The 21,046-nt window shown below is 41.8% G+C and overlaps 1 protein-coding gene across 1 annotated transcript in view; it reads left to right on the plus strand.

Moving 5' to 3' along the window:
• The window catches only part of NOTCH1 (notch receptor 1), an 84,061-nt gene that overhangs the window by 43,786 nt on the left and 19,229 nt on the right, over positions 1 to 21,046 (plus strand). The window contains exons 5-16 of the mRNA XM_040324109.1: positions 5,818 to 5,940; positions 7,342 to 7,575; positions 8,662 to 8,817; positions 8,921 to 9,106; positions 9,197 to 9,310; positions 10,243 to 10,356; positions 12,804 to 13,037; positions 14,091 to 14,201; positions 15,327 to 15,519; positions 15,713 to 15,858; positions 16,368 to 16,481; positions 20,816 to 20,935. Coding sequence (XP_040180043.1) covers positions 5,818 to 5,940; positions 7,342 to 7,575; positions 8,662 to 8,817; positions 8,921 to 9,106; positions 9,197 to 9,310; positions 10,243 to 10,356; positions 12,804 to 13,037; positions 14,091 to 14,201; positions 15,327 to 15,519; positions 15,713 to 15,858; positions 16,368 to 16,481; positions 20,816 to 20,935 — 1,845 coding nt within the window. The remainder of the gene's footprint in view (positions 1 to 5,817; positions 5,941 to 7,341; positions 7,576 to 8,661; positions 8,818 to 8,920; positions 9,107 to 9,196; positions 9,311 to 10,242; positions 10,357 to 12,803; positions 13,038 to 14,090; positions 14,202 to 15,326; positions 15,520 to 15,712; positions 15,859 to 16,367; positions 16,482 to 20,815; positions 20,936 to 21,046) is intronic.

The raw sequence follows: 21,046 nt of genomic DNA on the forward strand, positions 1-21,046 counted from the left end.
CAGGGGTCTCAAAACTTTCTAAACAAAGGGCCAGTTTACTGTCCTTCAGCCTTTAGGGGGGCTGGACTGTGGAAATTGGGAGTAGAACTTGTCCTGGCATCAGTGGGAGTAAACAATGCAAACATTTCTTCCACCTAGTACATGTACTAGGGGGAGAAATGGTGCCCTATCGTTGGTGTCAGTGGGAGCAATCGTGCCCCATTGTTGGTGTCATATTGAGGAATGGTGCCCTATTGTTGGCATCAATTGTAGAAATAGTGCCCCATCGTTGGCATCAATGGTAGAAATAGTGCCCCATCGTTGGCATCAATGGGAGAAATGGTGCCCAATCGTTGGTATCAATGGGAGAAATGGTGCCCAATCGTTGGTATCAATGGGAGAAATGGTGCCCTATCGTTGGCGTCAATGGGAGAAATGTTGCCCAATCGTTGGTATCAATGGGAGTAATGGTGCCCCATTGTTGGCGTCAATGGGAGAAATGGTGCCCCATTGTTGGCGTCATTGGGAGAAATGGTGCCCCATTGTTAGCGCCAATGGGAGAAATGGTGCGCCATCGTTGGCGCCAATGGGAGAAATGGTGCGCCATCGTTGGCGCCAATGGGAGAAATGGTGCGCCATCGTTGGCGCCAATGGGAGAAATGGTGCGCCATCGTTGGCGCCAATGGGAGAAATGGTGCGCCATCGTTGGCGCCAATGGGAGAGATGGTGCGCCATCGTTGGCGCCAATGGGAGAGATGGTGCGCCATCGTTGGCGCCAATGGGAGAAATGGTGCGCCATCGTTGGCGCAAATGGGAGAAATGGCGCGCCATCGTTGGCGCCAATGGGAGAAATAGTTTGGGTCAATTGGAGGAATAGTGCAGCATTGTTGGGGTGTCCAGTCATGAGAGAATTTTTCTTCATCGCAGGAAGTATCAGGCACCCCAGAAGTATATTTCACCAGTGGTGCCTGTAAGTAGGGGAACATTCATACTTGGGAATGCACCCGCTTGGTGATTTCGATGTGAGAACCCCAGAGGTGGTTCCTGCGATCAGCTGTGAGAGGCAGCTTAATTGAAAGCAATGGGAAGCTGCCACTCCCGCAGCTAACCGCGGACACTCGCGTGTAATCTCTGATGCAGGGATTGATCACACGTGTGAGTGATCGGCCCTGGAGGTAGTCCATCCAGGGAGCAGAGCCCACCCAAGGCTGTAACATCAGAGGACCTGCCCTTTACATTATCAGTGTGTGTGAAAATATTGCGCAAACTTATAAAAGGTGAAAAAGGTGGGCGGCCAACACACAAAAAATATTTGTAAAGGTATTGTGTAAAAAGAAGTGTAGCGCCAATATATTTCAACTCTACTTTGGTAAGAACCAAAAGGAGAGAGATAATATAAGATTGGAAATAATCCAAATGTGTACTTAACACCGTGAGGTGTAGTGACAATTATTTATAATTGAGAATTTTGTAAATCCTTCAAAATTAATAAATAAAACTTGTGAAGTGAAAATAAACACCTATAATGCAAAAATAGTCTGTGAGACAAATATTCCTGTGTGGATGTTAATGTGAATGTGAACCTCAGAGGATCAACATGCACCTGTTGCCAGTTAAGTCCTGTTAGGGACTCAGGAGAGAGATGATGGTACTCTCAAATAAACACACACTACAGCAATTAATCTGCAAAGGCAGGTGAGCTATAGGTTCAAAACAAGTTTTTTTGGGGGAACATCTTAAATCATATGGGATGATATTAACTTCACATAAATTATATATAGTCCAATCCCCTGTTGGGAATAATGCATATATATAGTCCTTTTTGATTGTATAAATATCCTCAGTAGCACGCTTCAATCAGACTTTTACGAGAGAAGAAATAACTGGGTACTCTTACCAGAACACGTTGACCCACTCCTCATCTTACGATGGGTGGGTCTCCAAAGCTTGTACGGGCCGATTGCCCTCTCTGGTTACCCTTGCGATGTGTTTTCTCTCAAGGCCTCTCCAGCTTTATGTGGTCTCCAGATAGTGGTTGGTGCAAGATTATACTCACAGACAAAAGGACACAGATGTTCTCCAAAAAAATTTAGGTGATGGAATCAGTGGTTGATCACAACAGAGTATGTGGAAAAAGCAAAAAAAGAGAGCTCCACATAGTGTAAAAAAGTTACAGTTTTAATGAAAAAACTTCAAACTTGTGTCACTGAAAAAAGTGAACACACTGGATAAAATAACACTTTGAACAAAAGTTTTTTCCAAACAAAGTTCAGCAATAAAAATCAAAATCAAAAGTCCAACAAAAAATTGTAAAATCCAAGAAAATCATGCAGCAAACCAAAAAAGCTTTCCAATCCAATAAACGGACAGAAAATATCCACAGATAATGCAGGTGATGGCGGTATGACCTGTGTACCCTTTACATTATCACTCCACGATAACTGCTGTCTCTTTAAATTTCCAGGATTATCAGCTGTCACCTTCTTTACTTTTATTTGTACGCTAGAAATTTCTCTGTATATCTTTTAGATTTCTGTAGCTGTGGATGACGAAAGTCGGTTTTAACCAGTTTCTTTAATATGGAGAATTAAGAGTCCGCAGTCCCAGCCAAGTGATTTAGAAACACTTTCAGAAAGACTTGTTTCTTGTTGTTGTATAAATATGTACAGATCAGATTACACCTGCTGGTAGAACAAGGCCGTAAGGCAACCCCCCCACCCTTCCTCCTCCTAACCTGGCATACAGCGATTTCATTTCAGGCTCAAAGAATTTGCTGTGTGTTTACAGTAAACATAGCCGAGGTGAACCCAAAACAGAGAAGGCGGTCTGCCTGGACCGCTGGCGTTGCATCTTCATTGGGCACCTCCTACACCTGCCAGGTAGGGGCTGAGATGAAGAATTGACACTCGTTCCTTGTGGAAACAGACAGCTCCAGAGCGTATTTGCTGTATAAATCCTGCCTTTATCAGATAAGAAAGCTAAATACGGCACTGTTTGGAGTGCAGTGATTTGTGAATAGGAGTGTCCCCATCCACCTCACAAAGATCCAGGAAAACTGGATACAACACTACACAATTTTAGCTGAGCAGCCTGGCCTGACAAATTGCCTTCTGCCGGTTTATCTTTGTTACAGTGTGTGAATTTCCTTGTAACAAAAAAGATGTTTATTTTTCACATGGGAACATTTTAATGATTGTATTTATCTTCCCAGTTTTGGACAACTTTCTGCAGTTTTTATGTACTGAAACCATTGTATTCAGCTTTGCATACACGAACATCTAGAGTTCAAGCTAACCTTGAAGGATATCCAAATCTAAGAACAAAAATGTATATAATAAAACTTGCCAGTCTTTGGATATGGTGGTTGCATTCGTTTACATTTTTCAGTTTAAAGTGATATTAAAGTCTTGTTTTTTGGGGTTTAAAAATAACAAACATGTCGTACTTATCTGCCCGGTGCAGTGGTTTTGCACAGAGCAGCCGAGATTCTGCTCTTCTCTGGTGCTCCTGGCCCCTCTCTCCTGCCGAGTGCCCCCACATCAAACAGCTTGCTATGGGGGCACCCGAGCCGCTGCTCTGCGTGCCCATTCTGACATGGAGCTATGGTTTGGCCCCGCCACCTCTTTCCTCATTGGTTTACTAACTGACAGCAGTGAGAGCCAATGGTGCCCACTGCTGTGTCTCAGTCAATCAGGAGAGTCCCGGACAGCCGAGTCTCTCATGCAACATCGCCGGATCGAGATGGGACTTGGGTAAGTATTGGGGGGGGGGGGCTGAGGGAGGCTGCTGCATGCAGGTTTTTTTTTATCTTAATGCATAGAATGCATTTTTTTTTTAAATAACAAACATGCCATACTTGCCTCCACTGTGCAGTTTGTTTTGCACAGAGTGGCCCAGATCCACCTCTTCTATAGCCCCCTGGCAGTGCTATCGGCTCCTCCCAACATCAGTAAACCCCCTATGAGAAGTGATATACCCGGGGGTTACCGCACAGGTGCGCTCCTGAGTCCGGCTTTAGCGTCCATAGACACAGAATGCCGGACTCGACCTCACCCCTGGCACACTCGTCATTGAATTTGATTGACAGCAGCGGGAGCCAATGGCTGCGCTGCTATCAATTATCCAACCAAGAGCGGAGAGAATGGGCAGAGAGGTAGAGCGCGTCTCTGCCTTGGGAATGAACAAGTGAGTAAAAGAGAGGAAGATGTGTTTGTAGTTCAAATCAGAAGAGTAGCCTGGGGTGAAAATCATGGCTCCGCAATAGCTACAGTGGAGTGAGTGAGTGTAGCCACCCAGTGAAAAGAAGCATGTTAATTTCAGGATTACCAGATATAAATACACCTAAAAAGCCCTAAACAAATGCATCCAACACAAGAGCTGGTAAGCACTAATGTATTACATTTTAGGGGGCTGGATACACTTTAAAGTATGACTTAAAAGCAGCTTATTTTAGTTTTGCATAAACTGGGTAAAAACCTACGTTTTTTTTCTTTTGTCTGTGCTCTACTGAGGGGATTTCCCATAATTTTATGTCCAAGAGACACAACATGACGTTGGAGGAGATCGCTCAAAATTGGGGGGGGAAATTGTCACCGGGAGAGGCGATGTTAGTCAAACAGGAGGGAAGGAGAGGGATAGTGTGTGATCTCCCCAGTAGGGCCATAGACGGCATTACTGACAAAGTAGGCAATACATGGGGGATGATTTGCTAAAACTGGAGTGCAAAATCTGGTGCAGCTGTGCATGGTAGCCGATCGGCTTCCAACTTCAGCTTGTTCAATTATGATTTGACAAGAAAACCTGGAAGCTGATTGGTTTCTATGCAGAGCTGCACCAGATTTTGCACTCTCCAGTTTTGGTAAAGTATGACTGTCTTTTTAATCTCAACAGTCCAGTGTTCTGCTGCATTCAGGGAGAAGTAATAAGCTATGGGAAGCCAGGCCTTGATTTTCTTTCCAAGCCACGCTCTTCATAAGTGCCGCCGTCCTGCAGTAGTAGCGTGTTTAATCAGTAACCCGCCACATGTTGGTCTTGTGGACAAGATTTCCATAATCAGCCTGGCGGTAGTGACTGAAGGCGGCTCTCACAAGTCACTTTTACAACCACGGTCATTGCGGTTATATTACAGGGCCTCTCCCTGTGATTGCAGCTAAATGGCTTTATCTGATTCCAGGCTCAGCGGGTGATCCAGCACACTCTTCCACTTAAATTGTGACTATTGCAGAGGGCAAGCAGTGTAATTGCTCTGTAGAAACGGTTTGCCTTATGTGTGTTTGCTGTAAACAAAAAAAGAATCAACTCCTTGTGTCAAATGTACATAGCCCTGAATTCTACCTGTGGTTACAGTCTGAACTGGAGTAACAAAATAGTGTTTCTGTTGTAATTTAATCTCAACAGGAGCCAAAGTGGTTGGGCAATAAAGAAGTTTGATAATGCAGCTGTCCACTTAATGCGGCTATTTTGAAGGATTAACTATTGTTGTTCCTGTCCTTTCCCTGGATCATATAAAGTAACCTTTCTTTCTCCAATGTTTACAGAAACCGCTGCCAAATTTGAACTATTCACCTTCTAAGCACACCAGTTCTAAATCATTGAGCAAAAACTTGGCTTGTGTCTCCCCCACGAGACCTTCCTTCCTGCATTGGGCTCCACCAGCTTGCCCCTCACATCATAGAGAGGGCGAAGCCAAGCTGCCCATTCCAAACTACATATGAAAAACGCCTATTGTATCCCTGTCGCAAAAATAACTTTTTTGACAATTGCATTTTTAAACCATATTGTGGCAAATGGACTTTTAGTACAAATTCTAAAAACTACTATGATTTTATGTTTTGATAGGATTTGCAGGTCAGAACTGTGAGGAGAACATTGACGATTGTCCTGGACACAACTGCAAGAATGGAGGCACCTGTGTGGATGGCGTGAACACCTATAACTGCCAGTGTCCCCCTGAGTGGACTGGTAAGACACATATAAGGAACATTTAAGCTCAACTACTTTTTTATCCTGTCACCTTTTTTTTTTTCTCCCATAACTCGGCTGTGTGACCGTTTGGCCTTCAGTCAGGCATATCAAACACAAGTTGGTGTAGCGAGATTCAAAGTGTTCATGTATAGCATCGTGCAACTCTTTAGGAAAAAGTATTAGACTTATGAAGTGTTTTGAACTTGTCCTAACCTGCCAGGGAATTGTGCCTCAACAAAAACTACATAGATGTGACTGCCATTGAGGCCTTGATGAATATGTCCTCTATAAACTGTAACCCATGAGCAAAGTAAACTGCAAGGCTACATTCACATCTGAGCGGTTTCAGCTCGTAAACTGCTCTTAAAACACCAGAAGCAAAACTCCTGAAGCTTGAAAAAGTACATGAGCTTCTTTTTAGGCAGATTGTGCCCGTTTTTCTGCTTTTTACATTGGTGACCTTTTAGCCCTGTACAAAATTGTTGCAAAATCCCGCCATTTTCTGCCTAAAAAAAATAATACACCCAGGTGTGAATGCAGCCTAATGCCGCATACACACGGCATTTTTCACGTCATGAAAAACGGTCATTTTTTTATGTCCTTAAACGATCGTGTGTAAGCTCCAGAGCATTTTTCATGATGTGAAAAATGGGCATTAAAAATTTAGAACATGCTCTATTTTTTCGCGTCGTTTTTCACGTAGTGAAAACGGTCGCGTGTAGGCGTTAACGACGTGAAAAAAAAGTGCATGCTCAGAAGCAAGTTATGAGACGGGAGCACTCGTTCTGGTAAAACTAGCGTTCGTAATGGAGATGGCACATTCGTCACGCTGTAACAGACTGAAAAGCACAAAGACTGAAAAGCGTGAATAGTCTCTTACCAAACTTTTACTAACACAAAATCAGCAAAAGCAGCCCCAAGGGTGGCGCCATCTGAATGGAACTTCCCCTTTATAGTGCCATCGAACGCATTGTATGTCACCGCGCTTTGCTAGAGCATTTTTTTTTCACGATCGTGTGTAGGCAAGGCATGCTTAACAATAATCAGGTTGAAAAAAACGTTGTTTTTCTAGACCATTAAAAATGGTTGTGTGTACGCGGCATAACATTGGTTTTAGTAACAGCATTTTATTTTTACATTTGAGTTTTTCAGGGTGGGAAATTCATTGCAGCTGGTAAATATTACTAAGCATTTTCCTCCTTCTTTGAACAGCTAATTCTAATGGCAAGCCCCATTTGATATCCCTCCCCCCCCCTTTTTTTTTTTTTTGTAGACCATTAATCACAAATACCCTCATAATAGGCCCCTATAAAATTGAAATATTCAAAGTGAAACATCTAATGAACACCTACATTCCCTAAATGGTAGTAAAGCAATTTTCATCATCTTTCCTCGTAGGCCAATACTGCACTGAAGATGTCGATGAATGTCAGTTGATGCCAAATGCTTGCCAGAATGGCGGAACGTGCCACAACACCCATGGTGCTTATAACTGCGTTTGTGTCAACGGCTGGATGGGAGAGGATTGCAGCGAAAATATTGATGACTGCGCCAATGCTGCTTGCAACAGTGGAGCAACCTGTCACGATAGAGTTGCATCTTTCTACTGCGAGTGTCCACACGGACGCACAGGTGAGAACCAGCTATTGTGTATCATGCCAGAGGCCTGGAACATGGGGCTTCGTTATTACATTTATTTTATTTTCATGTTTTGGCTGATCTTAACCAAACTCTCAGCCAAGCCACACCAAATAAACAATGTTTCTGTTTGATGAGATAAATAGTTTTTTTTAGAGCCATCTTAATTAAAAGATGGTTGCTGCTTTTGATCAGCTAGAACAGAATTATAAGGGATGGTCTCTGTAATTTCTAGGTCTTTGCCTTTACACTGGCAAATTGAGTTTCTCAGATGTAAGTTTTATAGATGTACTGTGTAGAAATATCGACTTTGTGGCTTTTGGTATTTGAGGAAATTCAATCAACAATGTATGACTAGCAACCTAATAAAATGTTTGTCATAAAGATGCTCAAATGTAGCCTAATGGGCCAAATTTCGGGCGGCATTGGCAGGCTTAAAAGAATCCGGCCTACATTTGGCCCGTGTGTATGGCAGCCAGTCCGTCAGTCGCCGAACGGCACCCGATCAAGGTTCTCATCCTGTCAGAACGCAATATCTCAGCTGGGGAGATGGCTGTAGTTGGTAAAGCGGCTCCTCCCAAGCTTTTCAGATTTTTTTGCTTTGTATTAATGTACAACTATTGTACTTATTATCCTAGTTTTGTGTGTATAATAAATCACATGGTTTGATTCGAGCTGACTCACGGACTTTACTCACAATTCATCATTCATCAGGACCACAAAGTAGTCTTTTAACAGAAAAGTTTATTTTTACAACCAGTCACAAATGTTATAAAAAAAAATAAAGTCACTGCACACACACACCAAAGGTAGACTAGTGTGTGGAGGCCCAGTATGTAGTACAAGTACATGGGGTGACCCATACACTGGCCAGGTGGAGTAGCCAACCTGCAAGAACTTCTGACCAAAAGCTTGCATTTACTACTATTATAATTACTAGATCATGGTTAATTTATCAGCAAAAATGATTCTACAATACAAATGTACTGAGGAGACGTCTTTTTTTAATATAAGCTCTGATCCAAAGGGCAATAACTAGCTAAATATTTCATCTAAAAATGAATGTCCCCTCTTCTTTAGGTCTTCTCTGTCACCTTGAAGATGCTTGTATCAGCAACCCATGCAATGAAGGCTCCAACTGTGATACCAACCCTGTCAATGGCAAAGCTATTTGCACTTGCCCATCTGGCTACAGCGGTCCTGCCTGCAATCACGATGTGGATGAGTGCTCGCTAGGTAAGGCATAGGCTTTAAATGTGAAGTTCTGGTCAACATGGATATCTTTTTGTCCTGTTTACTAAAGCAGCAGAATATTAATAATGTCCCTTTTATTGTTCAGGTGCCAATCCATGTGAACATGCAGGAAAATGCATCAACACTCAGGGTTCTTTCCAATGCAACTGCCTCTCAGGCTACTCTGGGCCACGGTGTGAAATTGATGTCAATGAATGTCTTTCGAACCCTTGCCAGAATGATGCTACGTGCCTTGACCAGATTGGTGGATTCCAGTGTATCTGTATGCCAGGTACAAGCATTATATAATTATCAGAAGCTTCAACTATGCAGTAATGTGTCTGTTTTTAGTACTCAATCTTTAATGTCTTCTGATTTTCAGGCTATGAGAGCACATACTGTGAAATCAATACAGATGAATGCTCCAGCAACCCCTGCTTACACAATGGCAAATGCATCGATAAAATCAACGAGTTTCACTGTGAATGCCCTACAGGTGAGAGAAGAGATCAATAAAGCGGCTTTGCTTTGCAAGGTTGTGGTTAATCTTCAGCCTTGGGCAGTTATTTATCAGTTCTCAATAGGAGAATCTCACTTTTTCATCTTTTTTTTTTTCTCCTCTGTCTTGCTAACGCTTGATTAGTAAGACAGTGAGATTTTCTGCTGGCTGGCATGAAATAAAATTGCATTATTATTACTCTTAACTGCCAGTGTGACAACTACATGTTTTCTGCATTCCCTGTGTAAAGTGGTTCCCTGTGACTAAATGACTTCCCCGACTACTCATTGTTGGTACAGGTCAGCAGCTTGAAAGATGGCAGTTAGGGGGGCATTCAGTTTCCTGTGGATTTTCCTGAACAAAACTGCTGCCTGGGTTGGAAGGTCATAGCCAGCTAATCTTTGGAAGGGATAATGCTTTACTGAGGATTTAAATAAGATGTTGAGAATGCGCGGTCAGATGTTTATACCTATCATTTCCCTGTGTGGTCATCACCATGGTAACGCACAGCAAGTTTCAAAATGTCTGAATAAAGAGCACACTTTGCCCCGTCTGGTCTGAGGGGATCAGCAAAGCTGAAATCCCAGAGAAACCATTGAGAGCATTCATAGTAGGATTGTGGATGCAAAGCTTTTATTGAGAGACAGACCTCGGGCCAAGAGGCAGTTTAACAGCTTACAAACTGTGATGTATGTATGATACAAAAAAAAATAAGTTAAAAGGTGGAAGACTTTATTCTGGCCTTGTTTTTGATTTACCTTCTGGACTAATCGTTCACAATGATCCCAAAAATAACTAATTACAAATAGGATTTTGAAGCAAAATTCTTGTCCTAACAAATGTCACCTCCAGTTATGTTCATTGTAGCTTTTAGCTGTTGATCTATATTGTATGGAAGGTTGCATTAATGTACTTTTTTCCTCCCATAGGTTTCAATGGGCCCCAGTGCCAATACGATATAGATGAATGTGCCAGTACACCATGCAAGAATGGCGCCAAGTGTTTGGATGGGCCAAACACCTACACCTGCAAGTGTGCTGAAGGTAACACATCTGTTTTGCAGCTGCCCTTAAATCTAGTGTGTGTGTGTGTGTGTGTGTGTGTGTGTGTGTGTGTGTGTGTGTGTTTTTCTGTTTGTTTAAAGGACAGGTCTGCCCTAAGCCTAGTGCACACCATCCATTTTTTTTTTATTCAACCCAGCTGGTTAAATGAAAAAAAATGGACAGCTCAGGTCAGAGCCACTGTACTAACAATCTGATGTTGGTACAAAGCTCTCCCCTGCTGAGTTATTGTGTTCTGACAGGGGCATGCCCCCCTCCCCCTTCCCACCAGAACAATCAGGTCAGTGCTTTTAGCCATTGGTTTTCTGTTGGCTCACCCAACAGAAGCCAGCCAAACCAGCTGCCATACGCACGGTTTTTATTAAATCAGCTGATGTCGCCTGGAATTTGGCCCATGTGTACTAGGCTTGACTATGATGACTTGGCGATTACCAAGGTGCAATTTCAGCTATGGGGTCCCATCTTTGAGCAGTCTGCATGGAGTTTGTATGTTCTTCAGTGTTTCTATGGATTTCTGCCCTCAATCATACTCAAAGGTTTAACTAGTCAGATTTAAAAGAAATGCATTTGTTGTACTGTGTCTCTGACCAGAAACAAGCATGCAGCTAGCAAAGGGAGGAATGAAGTTAGGATTTAGATTTTCCTTAAGTATTCCAGGTCCGTAGCTTAGAGGGTACTTGGGCATTTGGATCAGCATGACAGCAAAGCAGCTATAAAATAATAAGTTAATGATGTCAGTTTTTTTTTCTTACATACTTGATGTATGTTTCTTTTAAAGTATATCTAAAGCCAAAACCTTTTGTGCTTTTTGGTTAAGGTGTTTAAGGGATAGAGCTATTGGTTTTTGTTACTGTCTGTGTCAATATTGTGGGGTTTTACTCTCTCCATTGTCCTGGTCACCATTGTCACCTAAACAGAAAATTAAAATTGTAATGGTCACCGGAACAGGAATAGAAGGCAAATCTTCCAATAGGGACTCCTGCTCTGGTGATGACGATGTAAAAAAAAAAAAGGACTTTCCCTTGTTTTCGAGTGACGTCACCTACCTTTATTTTGTGTGTGTGTGAGAGTGAATTTCCCCAACTTGAAACAAACAGTGGTTTAATCCACTTTCTTTCCCCCCCAAAAAATAAAACGTTTTGCCTTTTAGATAGTGCTAATATTGCACTGTCCTCTGGGGGCCAGGACAAACATGCATGCCAATATACTGTAAATCAGCACCTAAAAAATCATTTCATCAAGAACCTGCTTCTTTTTTATTATTTTTTTATTTGGGTTTTAAGTTTAATACCTTTTTAAACAGCCAGATTGCCAAAAACCATGTTATTTGCAGTAATAGGCGGGAGATTATAAGCCAAGTAGCACTTTTGGAAAGGGATCTGTTGCAGCAGATGTCTCCGGCTCTAGTGTCACAATTGGAGCCAAAGCAGACAGCTTTCCAAGTGGAGTGCGGGGCAAAGGTGTCGCCAGCAAAGAGGCCTCCTATTCTATTCTGCTTTTGTGCCTCATCCTTTTTTTCTCCCTGGAGCTGTGAGCCTTTTCCATGCACAGACAAAAAAGACGCGGGAAAAAGTTTGGGGCGGCTTTAGAAATCGGCAAGGGCCTTTCAGGGCTGCAGGCGGAGCTGCTTCAATGACATGAGTTGAGAAGGGGGGATAATGGCGCTTTTGTTGTGCAGCTCATGCTGGAGATGGCTCACAGCTGAATAACTTCTAATCAGGCTCATATGAATGCCAGCAAGTGAGCTATGAAAGCTGCTATATCCACTCACAGCCCTCAGGGTTTTACCTTGTCCACTGTAAGTGAGTGGAGAAAACTTTCTAAAGTATTTTGTAACATCATCCAAATGTTATGTTTATGTATTTGCCATTTTTTACATGCAACCACAGCCCATGGCCATAGGTGGTGGTTTCCTGTGTATTATGTGCGTTTCTGACACACAGACATCAAATACGGGTCATCAAAATTCTGTTTACTTTTAATATCAAATGCAGCATCTGACAAGAGTGCCACGAGCCCTAACTATTTAATTTCCATGTGTTTTTTAACATTAAATTAAACTTGTAAACATCCTAGTTCTGCAGTTTATACAGCAAAAGTCCTTTAATAATTTGTATAGTTTCATAAATAAATGTACCTATGGTATATACTAGATTGGCTACTTTGACTTAAAGGATCCTTGTTTCTACATTTAAAAAAAAAAGTGATTGATTTTTTGATTGTAGAGTTTAGGAGTCAGCCAGGCAGGCTCAAGGAGTAAATGCATAGAAGGCAGGGAATACCTGCTGCAGTATGCAGAAATCTAGTGTTTGGAAGCAAAGCAAAGAATCTAGGAACAAGTTGTACATTTATTGTCACTTTGGTGACCCAGCTTTAATGTAAGTAAACCTAGAGATGCATGTCTGATGTGTGATACTTCTGGTTTTCAGGTTTTACTGGGACACACTGCGACACTGACATAGATGACTGCTACCCAGACCCCTGCCACTATGGTACCTGCATTGATGGCATTGCCACTTTCACCTGCCAGTGTAACCCTGGGTTTACCGGGCGGCTGTGTGACACTGACATTTATGAGTGCCAAAGCATGCCTTGCCAGAACGGAGGCGAATGTGTTGATAAGGTTAACAGCTACGTGTGCCAGTGCCTAAAGGGGACCTCAGGTAAGTGTCCTCATCGATCTGCCAGTTTTCATTTTTCCATTTATTATATTATAGACAGAGCAATAGTGAAATCTGCAATGTAATTAATATTAATGTTTAAAAAAAGGCAAATTAACCCTTTTATTGGGTGGAGCCGTTAGGGCTTGTTCCCCCTTCTGGGTTCTGATTGGTTGGGATCTCGGTGGGAAGATTTGTTCTCTGCTACCTTGACAGCTGTGCAATTGAGACACATGAGTGTTGTGCATTCAGAGAATACCATGCAAAAGCACATAATCAAGCCTGTGTATGCATGCAGGAGTGAGGATAGGTCTCGTGTCACAGAGATCTGGGGCCAGATTCACAAAGAGATACGACGGTGTATCTCCTGATACACCGTCGTATCTCTGACTTACACTGGCTTACACTGGTCTTATCTATGCGCCTGATTCATTGAATCAGTTACGCATAGATATGGCTAAGATCCGACAGGTGTAACTGTGTTACACCGTCGGATCTTATTTTAAATTTGAAAATGGTGCCGGGGGCGTTCCCGCTGATTTACGTTGAATAATATGTAAATCAGCGAGATGCACAAATTAACGAACGTACGCGGACCCGACGCAGTGTTGTTACGACGTTTCCGTAGCAGCTTTCCCGGCGTATACTTACCCTGCTTCTATGAGGCGCAGCCAATGTTAAGTATAGCCGTCGTTCCCGCGTCAAATTTAATTTTTTTTACGTTGTTTGCGTAAGTCGTTCTCGAATACGGATGGACGTCGTTTACGTAAGCGTCGAAACCACTGACGTCCTAGCGACGTCGGTGGGTGCAATGCACACCGGGAAATTCAGGGACGGCGCATGAGACAGGTAGGGAACTAAGGGTTTTCTTTGCAGGGAGGATTCCTTCTCAACCTTTTTACAATCGCAAATAAGTCAAATGTACATCTACAGGAGACTGAAAAATGGCTGCTTTGGGGTACAGCAGTTTTTGCTTAAATTTTAACAAACTTCACATAAAACTTATTTCTCCTTTTTATGTCCTCTGACCAATGGCTTTTTTTTTTTTTTTTTAAGGGACAAACTGTGAGATCAATTTGGACGACTGCGCCAGTAACCCATGTGACTCTGGCAAATGCATTGATAAAATTGACGGCTATGATTGTGCCTGTGAACCAGGATACACAGGTAATGTGTTAAATTGAGCAATTTAAGTGCCAATATATGATATGTTTAGAGTTATCATAACTATTTAATATGAAGGCGTATCTAAACATCCTATTCAATTTGTATACAATCCAGTCTAAAGATGTTAAGCAGATTGCACAATTAGTACGTCTTACCCAGTAATGTGTTGCCTCTTTGAGAAAGCAGATGGACAGAGTTTTTCTTTTTTTCCCTCTTCTTTATCTCTCTTATCAGAGCTTGTATTTAAATGGAGAAGGGAAACCTCATATCGTTTTCCTGCTTAGTTTAGTTATGAGGCCTTAATTAGTCCCAGGAAGTGGTGTCTGTGAACCCAGCTGGATGGAGGATTGCTGTAGGGAGTGAAGTTTGCCATTAGGGATTCCAGACTATTCAGCTCAGGTAGAGGATCAGGTTTCTAAGCTAGTCTGACCGGTGTGTGGTTAGGGGAAGCTAATAAGATTCTTTAATTAAGCAAGACCCCTTTCTATGGCTCACCAATCACCTGTGCAGAGCCTAAATGTATAGAACACTCCTCACTGTCCTTCATCTGTCCTGTGATCAATAGACGCTTTTATTTTGGTGTGTATGTCCCATTGGAGGCCTCTGTAACAGGAGAATAGGAGTAAAGGGTAACTTGAGGAACAGAGAAGACAAGTTACCTTCCAAACAAGTTAATTCGATGAGATATTGCGTTGCTTTTTTTTGTAATTTTAGGATCTAAATGTGGCTTATTTTATCTCAATAACTGCCAGACATAACCCCAACAAAAATCGGCAGAATTGTCAGCAGTTACAAACTTAGAGCAGATATAATAAAAGTAGGAACCACACCTCCACCTCAGCAGGCCTTGCCCCTCTGTGGTGGGTGGGCACAGACAAATTATTCAGCTTAAATAAAATTACAAATTTCCATAGTCAGCAGCTATGGAAATAAATCAGCATGTTGGGTTTAAATTAGAAATATATATATATATATATATATATATATATATATATATATATATATATATATATATATATATATATTCACAAGTGGAAATAAAATGGCTTCCAGGTTATATTTTGAGATCAAACCGCAAAAAAAAAAAGAATGTTTTTGTTTAATTCAATATGTTTTCTCTTACAGGGAAAATGTGCAACATGAACATCGATGAATGTGTCAGCAACCCATGCAGCCATGGAGGGACCTGTGAAGACCTTGTCAATGGCTTCAAGTGCATCTGTCCTGAGGGCTTCCAGGGACATACGTGTTTGTCGGAAGTGGATGAGTGCCGCAGCAACCCTTGCATCCATGGGACATGCCACGATGGGGTCAACGGGTAATTTGACAATAATATAAGGCTATGTAGAGGCAGTTTATTAGTCTGAGGTTTCATTTTTTTTTTTACCATTACCAATTTTCCCTAGGAATGTTTAAAGTGTATATGTGAATGTTCATCTAGAAATAGGTGCACAGTGTCTTCTATTGTATTTTAAGTTTCAGCAGTGACTGTTTACTGTCTGCTTTTAAAGGTACAAGTGTGATTGTGACCCAGGCTGGAGTGGCACGAACTGTGACATTAACAACAATGAATGTGACTCCAATCCCTGTATGAACCAAGGCACCTGCAAGGACATGACTAGCGGCTACATCTGTTCTTGTAGAGAAGGATTCACTGGTGGGTATAAAACTTCACAAAGGCAGTTTTGTGGCATTGGATTAATCGTCAGACCATGTATGCATATAAATGGTTCATATAATAAGCTCAGTGTAAAGTTGTTCACAAAATACATGAGGTCACTCTTTGTTGCAGGAGGAACATCTGCATATTGAAAGGGTTCTTTACCGTAACAGCTGTGAAAACATAGAATAGTTTTCCATAGGAAATGGTTATAGCAACTCAGGTTGATTCGTGAAAGACTGGGATTAGTTTCTAAATGTACCAAATATCAACAGCTACTAATAATTCATAATAACACTGTAGAATAATTATCCAGGGAGTATACTAATACTTTGGATATCAGGAATCATTTTAAGTGGAAATTTGGCAGACATTTTATAAGGGGTTTCTGTCTTTTTCTGCAAACTATGGGCTTGTTTTTATTTTTTTCAGATTAACTCAAGTGTGTTTTTGTATTGTTTTTTTATCCCAATGACCTATCTATGTACAATTTTGTGTTTTTACAGGAGTAAACTGTCAGACTAATGTTAATGAATGTGCTTCAAATCCTTGCCTAAACCAAGGCACGTGCATAGATGGGGTTGCCGGATTCAAGTGCATTTGCCCGCTCCCCTATACTGGTAAGTCACCAATCCAGGAAAGATCCTTCATTAAAGTAAAATGTTACCAACGGCAAATATATTTTGTTCAAAAAACAAACATGTTATACTTACTTGCTCTGTGCAGGGGAATTGCACAGAGTGGCCCCGGTCATCCTCTTCTGGGGTCCCTGGTGGTGATCTTGTCTTCTACTCTTCTTCTTGGGACTACCATAGCCAACCGCTGGCTATGGGCAGAGCGTAGTCTGTGCGCTCTTGACCTGTGTGTCTATGGAGACGCGCTCCATAGACTTACACAGCGGGACTTAGGCCCGACCCCACTTCCTCTTCACTGCATCTCATTGACAGCCGCAAGAGCCAATGGCTCCTGCTGCTGCTCGAATGCTGTGTAAAGAGGAAAAGAGTGTAGAATAGATGCAGCTGTGCACAGAGATGATCTCTTCACCCATCTCTTCCCCGTCACACAGAGGGGGGGGGGGGGGGGCACGGAGAAACTCAAAACGTTTCTTACCTTAATGCAAAGAATGCATTAAGATAAAAAAAAGTTTTTAGGTTTAGTAACACTTTAAAGCAGAAAAAATGTGGCAAAGATTATTGCCGATGTTAAAGTAACTCATTGCGGCCTCCTTGTTGCAGAAATTGGAGCTGGGCTTGCATGGTCTATTTTACTTGGTCACTGGCGGGCATGCTGTTCTCTTTGCATAGATAGTATTTTCTTCAGTAAAAAAGTACAACAGTCTCAACCCTGCCAATGTGATTTCTATTATTATTATTATTATTATTATTATTATTATTATAATACAGGATTTATATAGCGCCAACAGTATGCGCAGCGCTTTACAGCATGAGGGGAATAAAATTGCAATACAATTCAATACAGGAGGTATCAGAGGGCCCTGCTTGTTAGAGCTTACATTTGTCCTAAAGGGGTTGTAAAGGTACAATTTTTTTATTTATTTTTTCCTAAATGGCTTCTTTTACCTTAGTGCAGTCCTCCTTCACTTACCTCATCCTTTCGATTTTGCTTTTAAATGTCCTTATTTCTTCTGAGAAATCCTCACCTCCGGTTCTTCTGCCTGTAACTCCACACAGTAATGCGAGGCTTTCTCCCTGGTGTGGAGTGTCGTGCTCGCCCCCTCCCTTGAACTACAGGAGAGTCAGGACGCTCTGTACGTTGCAGATAAAGGAGCTGTGTGTTAGTGGGCGTCCTGACTCTCATGTAGTCCAAGGGAGGGGGCGAGCATGACACTCCACACCAGGGAGAAAGCCTTGCATTATTGTGTGGAGTTACAGACGGAAGAACAGGAAGTGAGGATTTCTCAGAAGAAATAAGGACATTTAAAAGCAAAATGGAAGGATGAGGTAAGTGAAGGAGGACTGCACTAAGGTAAAGGAAGCCATTTAGGGAAAAAAATAATTGTACCTTTACAACCGCAGCCGCTTTACCTAAAGCATTTACATGGGTTTTGTATGCAAAAGCTATTTATCAGACATTCCCTGCATATATTATTATATTACTGCAAAAGACAGAATAATAGCTAGGAAATTAGTAAGTCACAGCTTGAGTTGGGGAGCCATGTCAGAAGGAATGGTTCATGTGTGATTCCCTTCCCAACAACTAGATGCAGCCTCACAGCACTGCAGGCCCTTGTTTACTGTCAAAATTGTATTGGTTTTTACATCCTGGGAGAAATGTGTGACATGTTGTCACTACATATTGTGATAGTGAAGTAAGGTCCATAACAGGTGAGCTTTGAGTCTTATTGATCGTGAGCTTTATCTGTGGGATGTGTAAAAGAGTCATCCGCTTTAAAAAAGCCAAGCCTTGTTTTCCGGGCAGCGTTCATTGTTCTGCCCTTACCAAATAGAAGGAAAATATTTTGCTTGGAAAAAGACGTGGAGTCTCGTGCTGTTTTTCCAGCAACATTTTTTACATTGTTTTTCATGAAAACAGGCTGGAAATCCTTCCGAGATACTTTCAGGGGCCTCTGGGTGGAAAAATCGCCTCTGCGCATATTTTGTTCTGCTCTTTTGACAGCAACAGAGGCCAACAACCACAGTACCCATTCTGGCCTCCATGGGGCGGATAAGGGTTATTTTGACAGATATGCAATGGCTGGGAACTGGTCCCAGTCAGATCCTGCCTGTTTGCTTCCTGCTTCCCCTTCCATTAAAATGGCTGTACGGACAATTGCAGGAAGCTGCAATGAATTTCCTGACTGATCCTGGTCTCCATGGCAACAAACGGGATCATGGAGTTTTTGGAAAGTGGCCACTGCCGTCTAGAGAGTCGCTAGCAGAAAAGCAAATTGCCTGTTTTGTGATAACCACACATACCTGCATTCGGAACTTGTTTTCATGTATTATTGCAGGCATGATAGTTAATAGGTCAGTACATACATACTAAATTCATTGTTTAGCGCCTAAAAGTTGCTGGAAATAGAAACCCCCTTGAATTGTCTTAGTGACTCTATTGGTGAAATCTCTGTCCTAAATTCTGAGTTCTGCACACCTACTATTCCTTTTATTATGGTCTCCCTCCAGCTCTGCTGGGTTTCATTTATTTTTCATTACAGTGCCTTGAAAAAGTATTCATACCTCCTTGAAAATGTCCACATTTTGTCATGTTGCAACCAAACGCGTAAATGTATTTTATGTGACAGACCAACACAAAATGTTGAGTGGAAAGAAAATGATAAATGGTTTTAAATATTTTTTTTTTTTTTTACAAATATCTGAAAAGTGTGATGTGCATTTGTATTCAGCCCCCTTACTCTGATACCCCTAACTAAAATTTAGCGACACCAATTGCCTTCCGAAGTCACCTAATTAGTAAATCAAAACCACCTGTGTGTAATTTGATCTTGGTATTAATGCAGCTGTTCTGTGAAGCCCTCAGAGGTTTGTTGGAGAACCTTAGTGAACGAACAGCATCATGAAGGCCAAGGAACACACCAGACAGGTCAGGGATAAAGTTGTGGAGAAGTTTAAAGCAGGGTTAGGTTTTAAAAAAAATATCCCAAGCATTGAACATCTCACAGAGCACTGTTCAATCCATCATTCGAAAATGGAAAGAGTATGGCACATCTGCAAACCTACCAAGACATGGCCATCTATCTAAACTAGGGATCCTCAAACTACGGCCCTCCAGCTGTTGCAGAACTACACATCCCATGAGGCATTGTAAAACTGACATGACTAGTCATGATGGGAATTGTAGTTCCTGAACAACTGGAGGGCCGTAGTTTGAAGACCCATGACCTAAACTGACAGTCTGGGCAAGGAGAGCATTCATCAGAGAAGCAGCCAAGAGGTCCATGGTAACTCTGGAGTAGTTGCAGAGATCCACAGCTCAGGTGGGCGAATCTGTCCACAGGACAACTATTAGTGGTGCACTCCACAAATCAAGTCTTTATGGAAGAGTGGAAAGAAGAAAGCAGAAGAAATTGTTGAAAGAAGGCTATACGGATTCCTGTTTGCAGTTTGTGAGAAGCCATGTGGGGGACACAGTAAACATGAGAAAGAAGATGCTCTGGTCAGATGAGACCAAAATTTGTACTTTTTGGCTTAAAACTAACACTACACATCTCTCTGAACACACAATCCCCACCGTGAAACATGGTGGTGGCAGCATCATGTTGTGGGGATAGTTTTCTTCAGCAGGGACAGGGAAGCTGGGCAGAGTTGATTTGGGAGATGGATGGAGCCAAATACAGGGCAGTCTTAGTAGAAAACCTGTCTGCTAAAGACTTGAAACTGGGGTGGAGGTTCTTCCAGCAGGACAACAACCCTAAACATACATTCTGCGGTAAGACTTCAAAATTGCTGTTCACAGACACTCTCCATCCAATCTGCCAGAGCTTGAGCTATTTTGCAAAGAAAAATGGGCAAAAATGTCACTTTTTAGATGTGCAAAGCTGATGGAGACAGCTGATAGTCCCCAAAAAGACTTAATTGCAGCGGAAGGTGGTTCTACAAAGTATTGACTTAAATTCAAATGCACACCACACTTTTCCGATCTTTATTTGAAAAAGAAAAATATTTATAATTTTCCTTTCACTTTACAATTATATGCTACTTTTGTGTTGGTCTATTACAAAAAAATCCCAATAAAATACAAACAGGAAGTAGGGGCAAATCTCCCAATGGGGCACCTTTCCTGGGACAGATGTGATTGTTAAAACTCCTCTGACCTGCACCAGGGCATGAAGTGCGACATTAATAAAACCTAGACGGAGATACTTATCTTTTCCTTACACCATAAGAAAAAGTTGATGATCTGCTTTTTTGTTTGCTATATAGTTGTTGTTTTTTAATTGCTCTGCATACTAAGGTAAAGCTTGCTTTCTTGCCAGGGGAAACATGTGAAGATGTTCTGGCACCTTGTGGTATCAGCCCATGTAAGAATGGAGCAAGATGTCAGGAGTCTGAAGACTATGAAAGCTTCTCCTGCATATGTCCTATGGGATGGCAAGGTTTGTGTATAAATCATTTACTAATTCACTTACACCTACCATAATACTATTCAAGTAATAAAATAACCAAAGCTGATGACTTCTCAATATAAAGCAAAATGGCTGACCTCA

This window comes from Rana temporaria, chromosome 9 (assembly GCF_905171775.1).
Source record: "Rana temporaria chromosome 9, aRanTem1.1, whole genome shotgun sequence".
NCBI classification, from domain to species: Eukaryota; Metazoa; Chordata; class Amphibia; order Anura; family Ranidae; genus Rana; species Rana temporaria.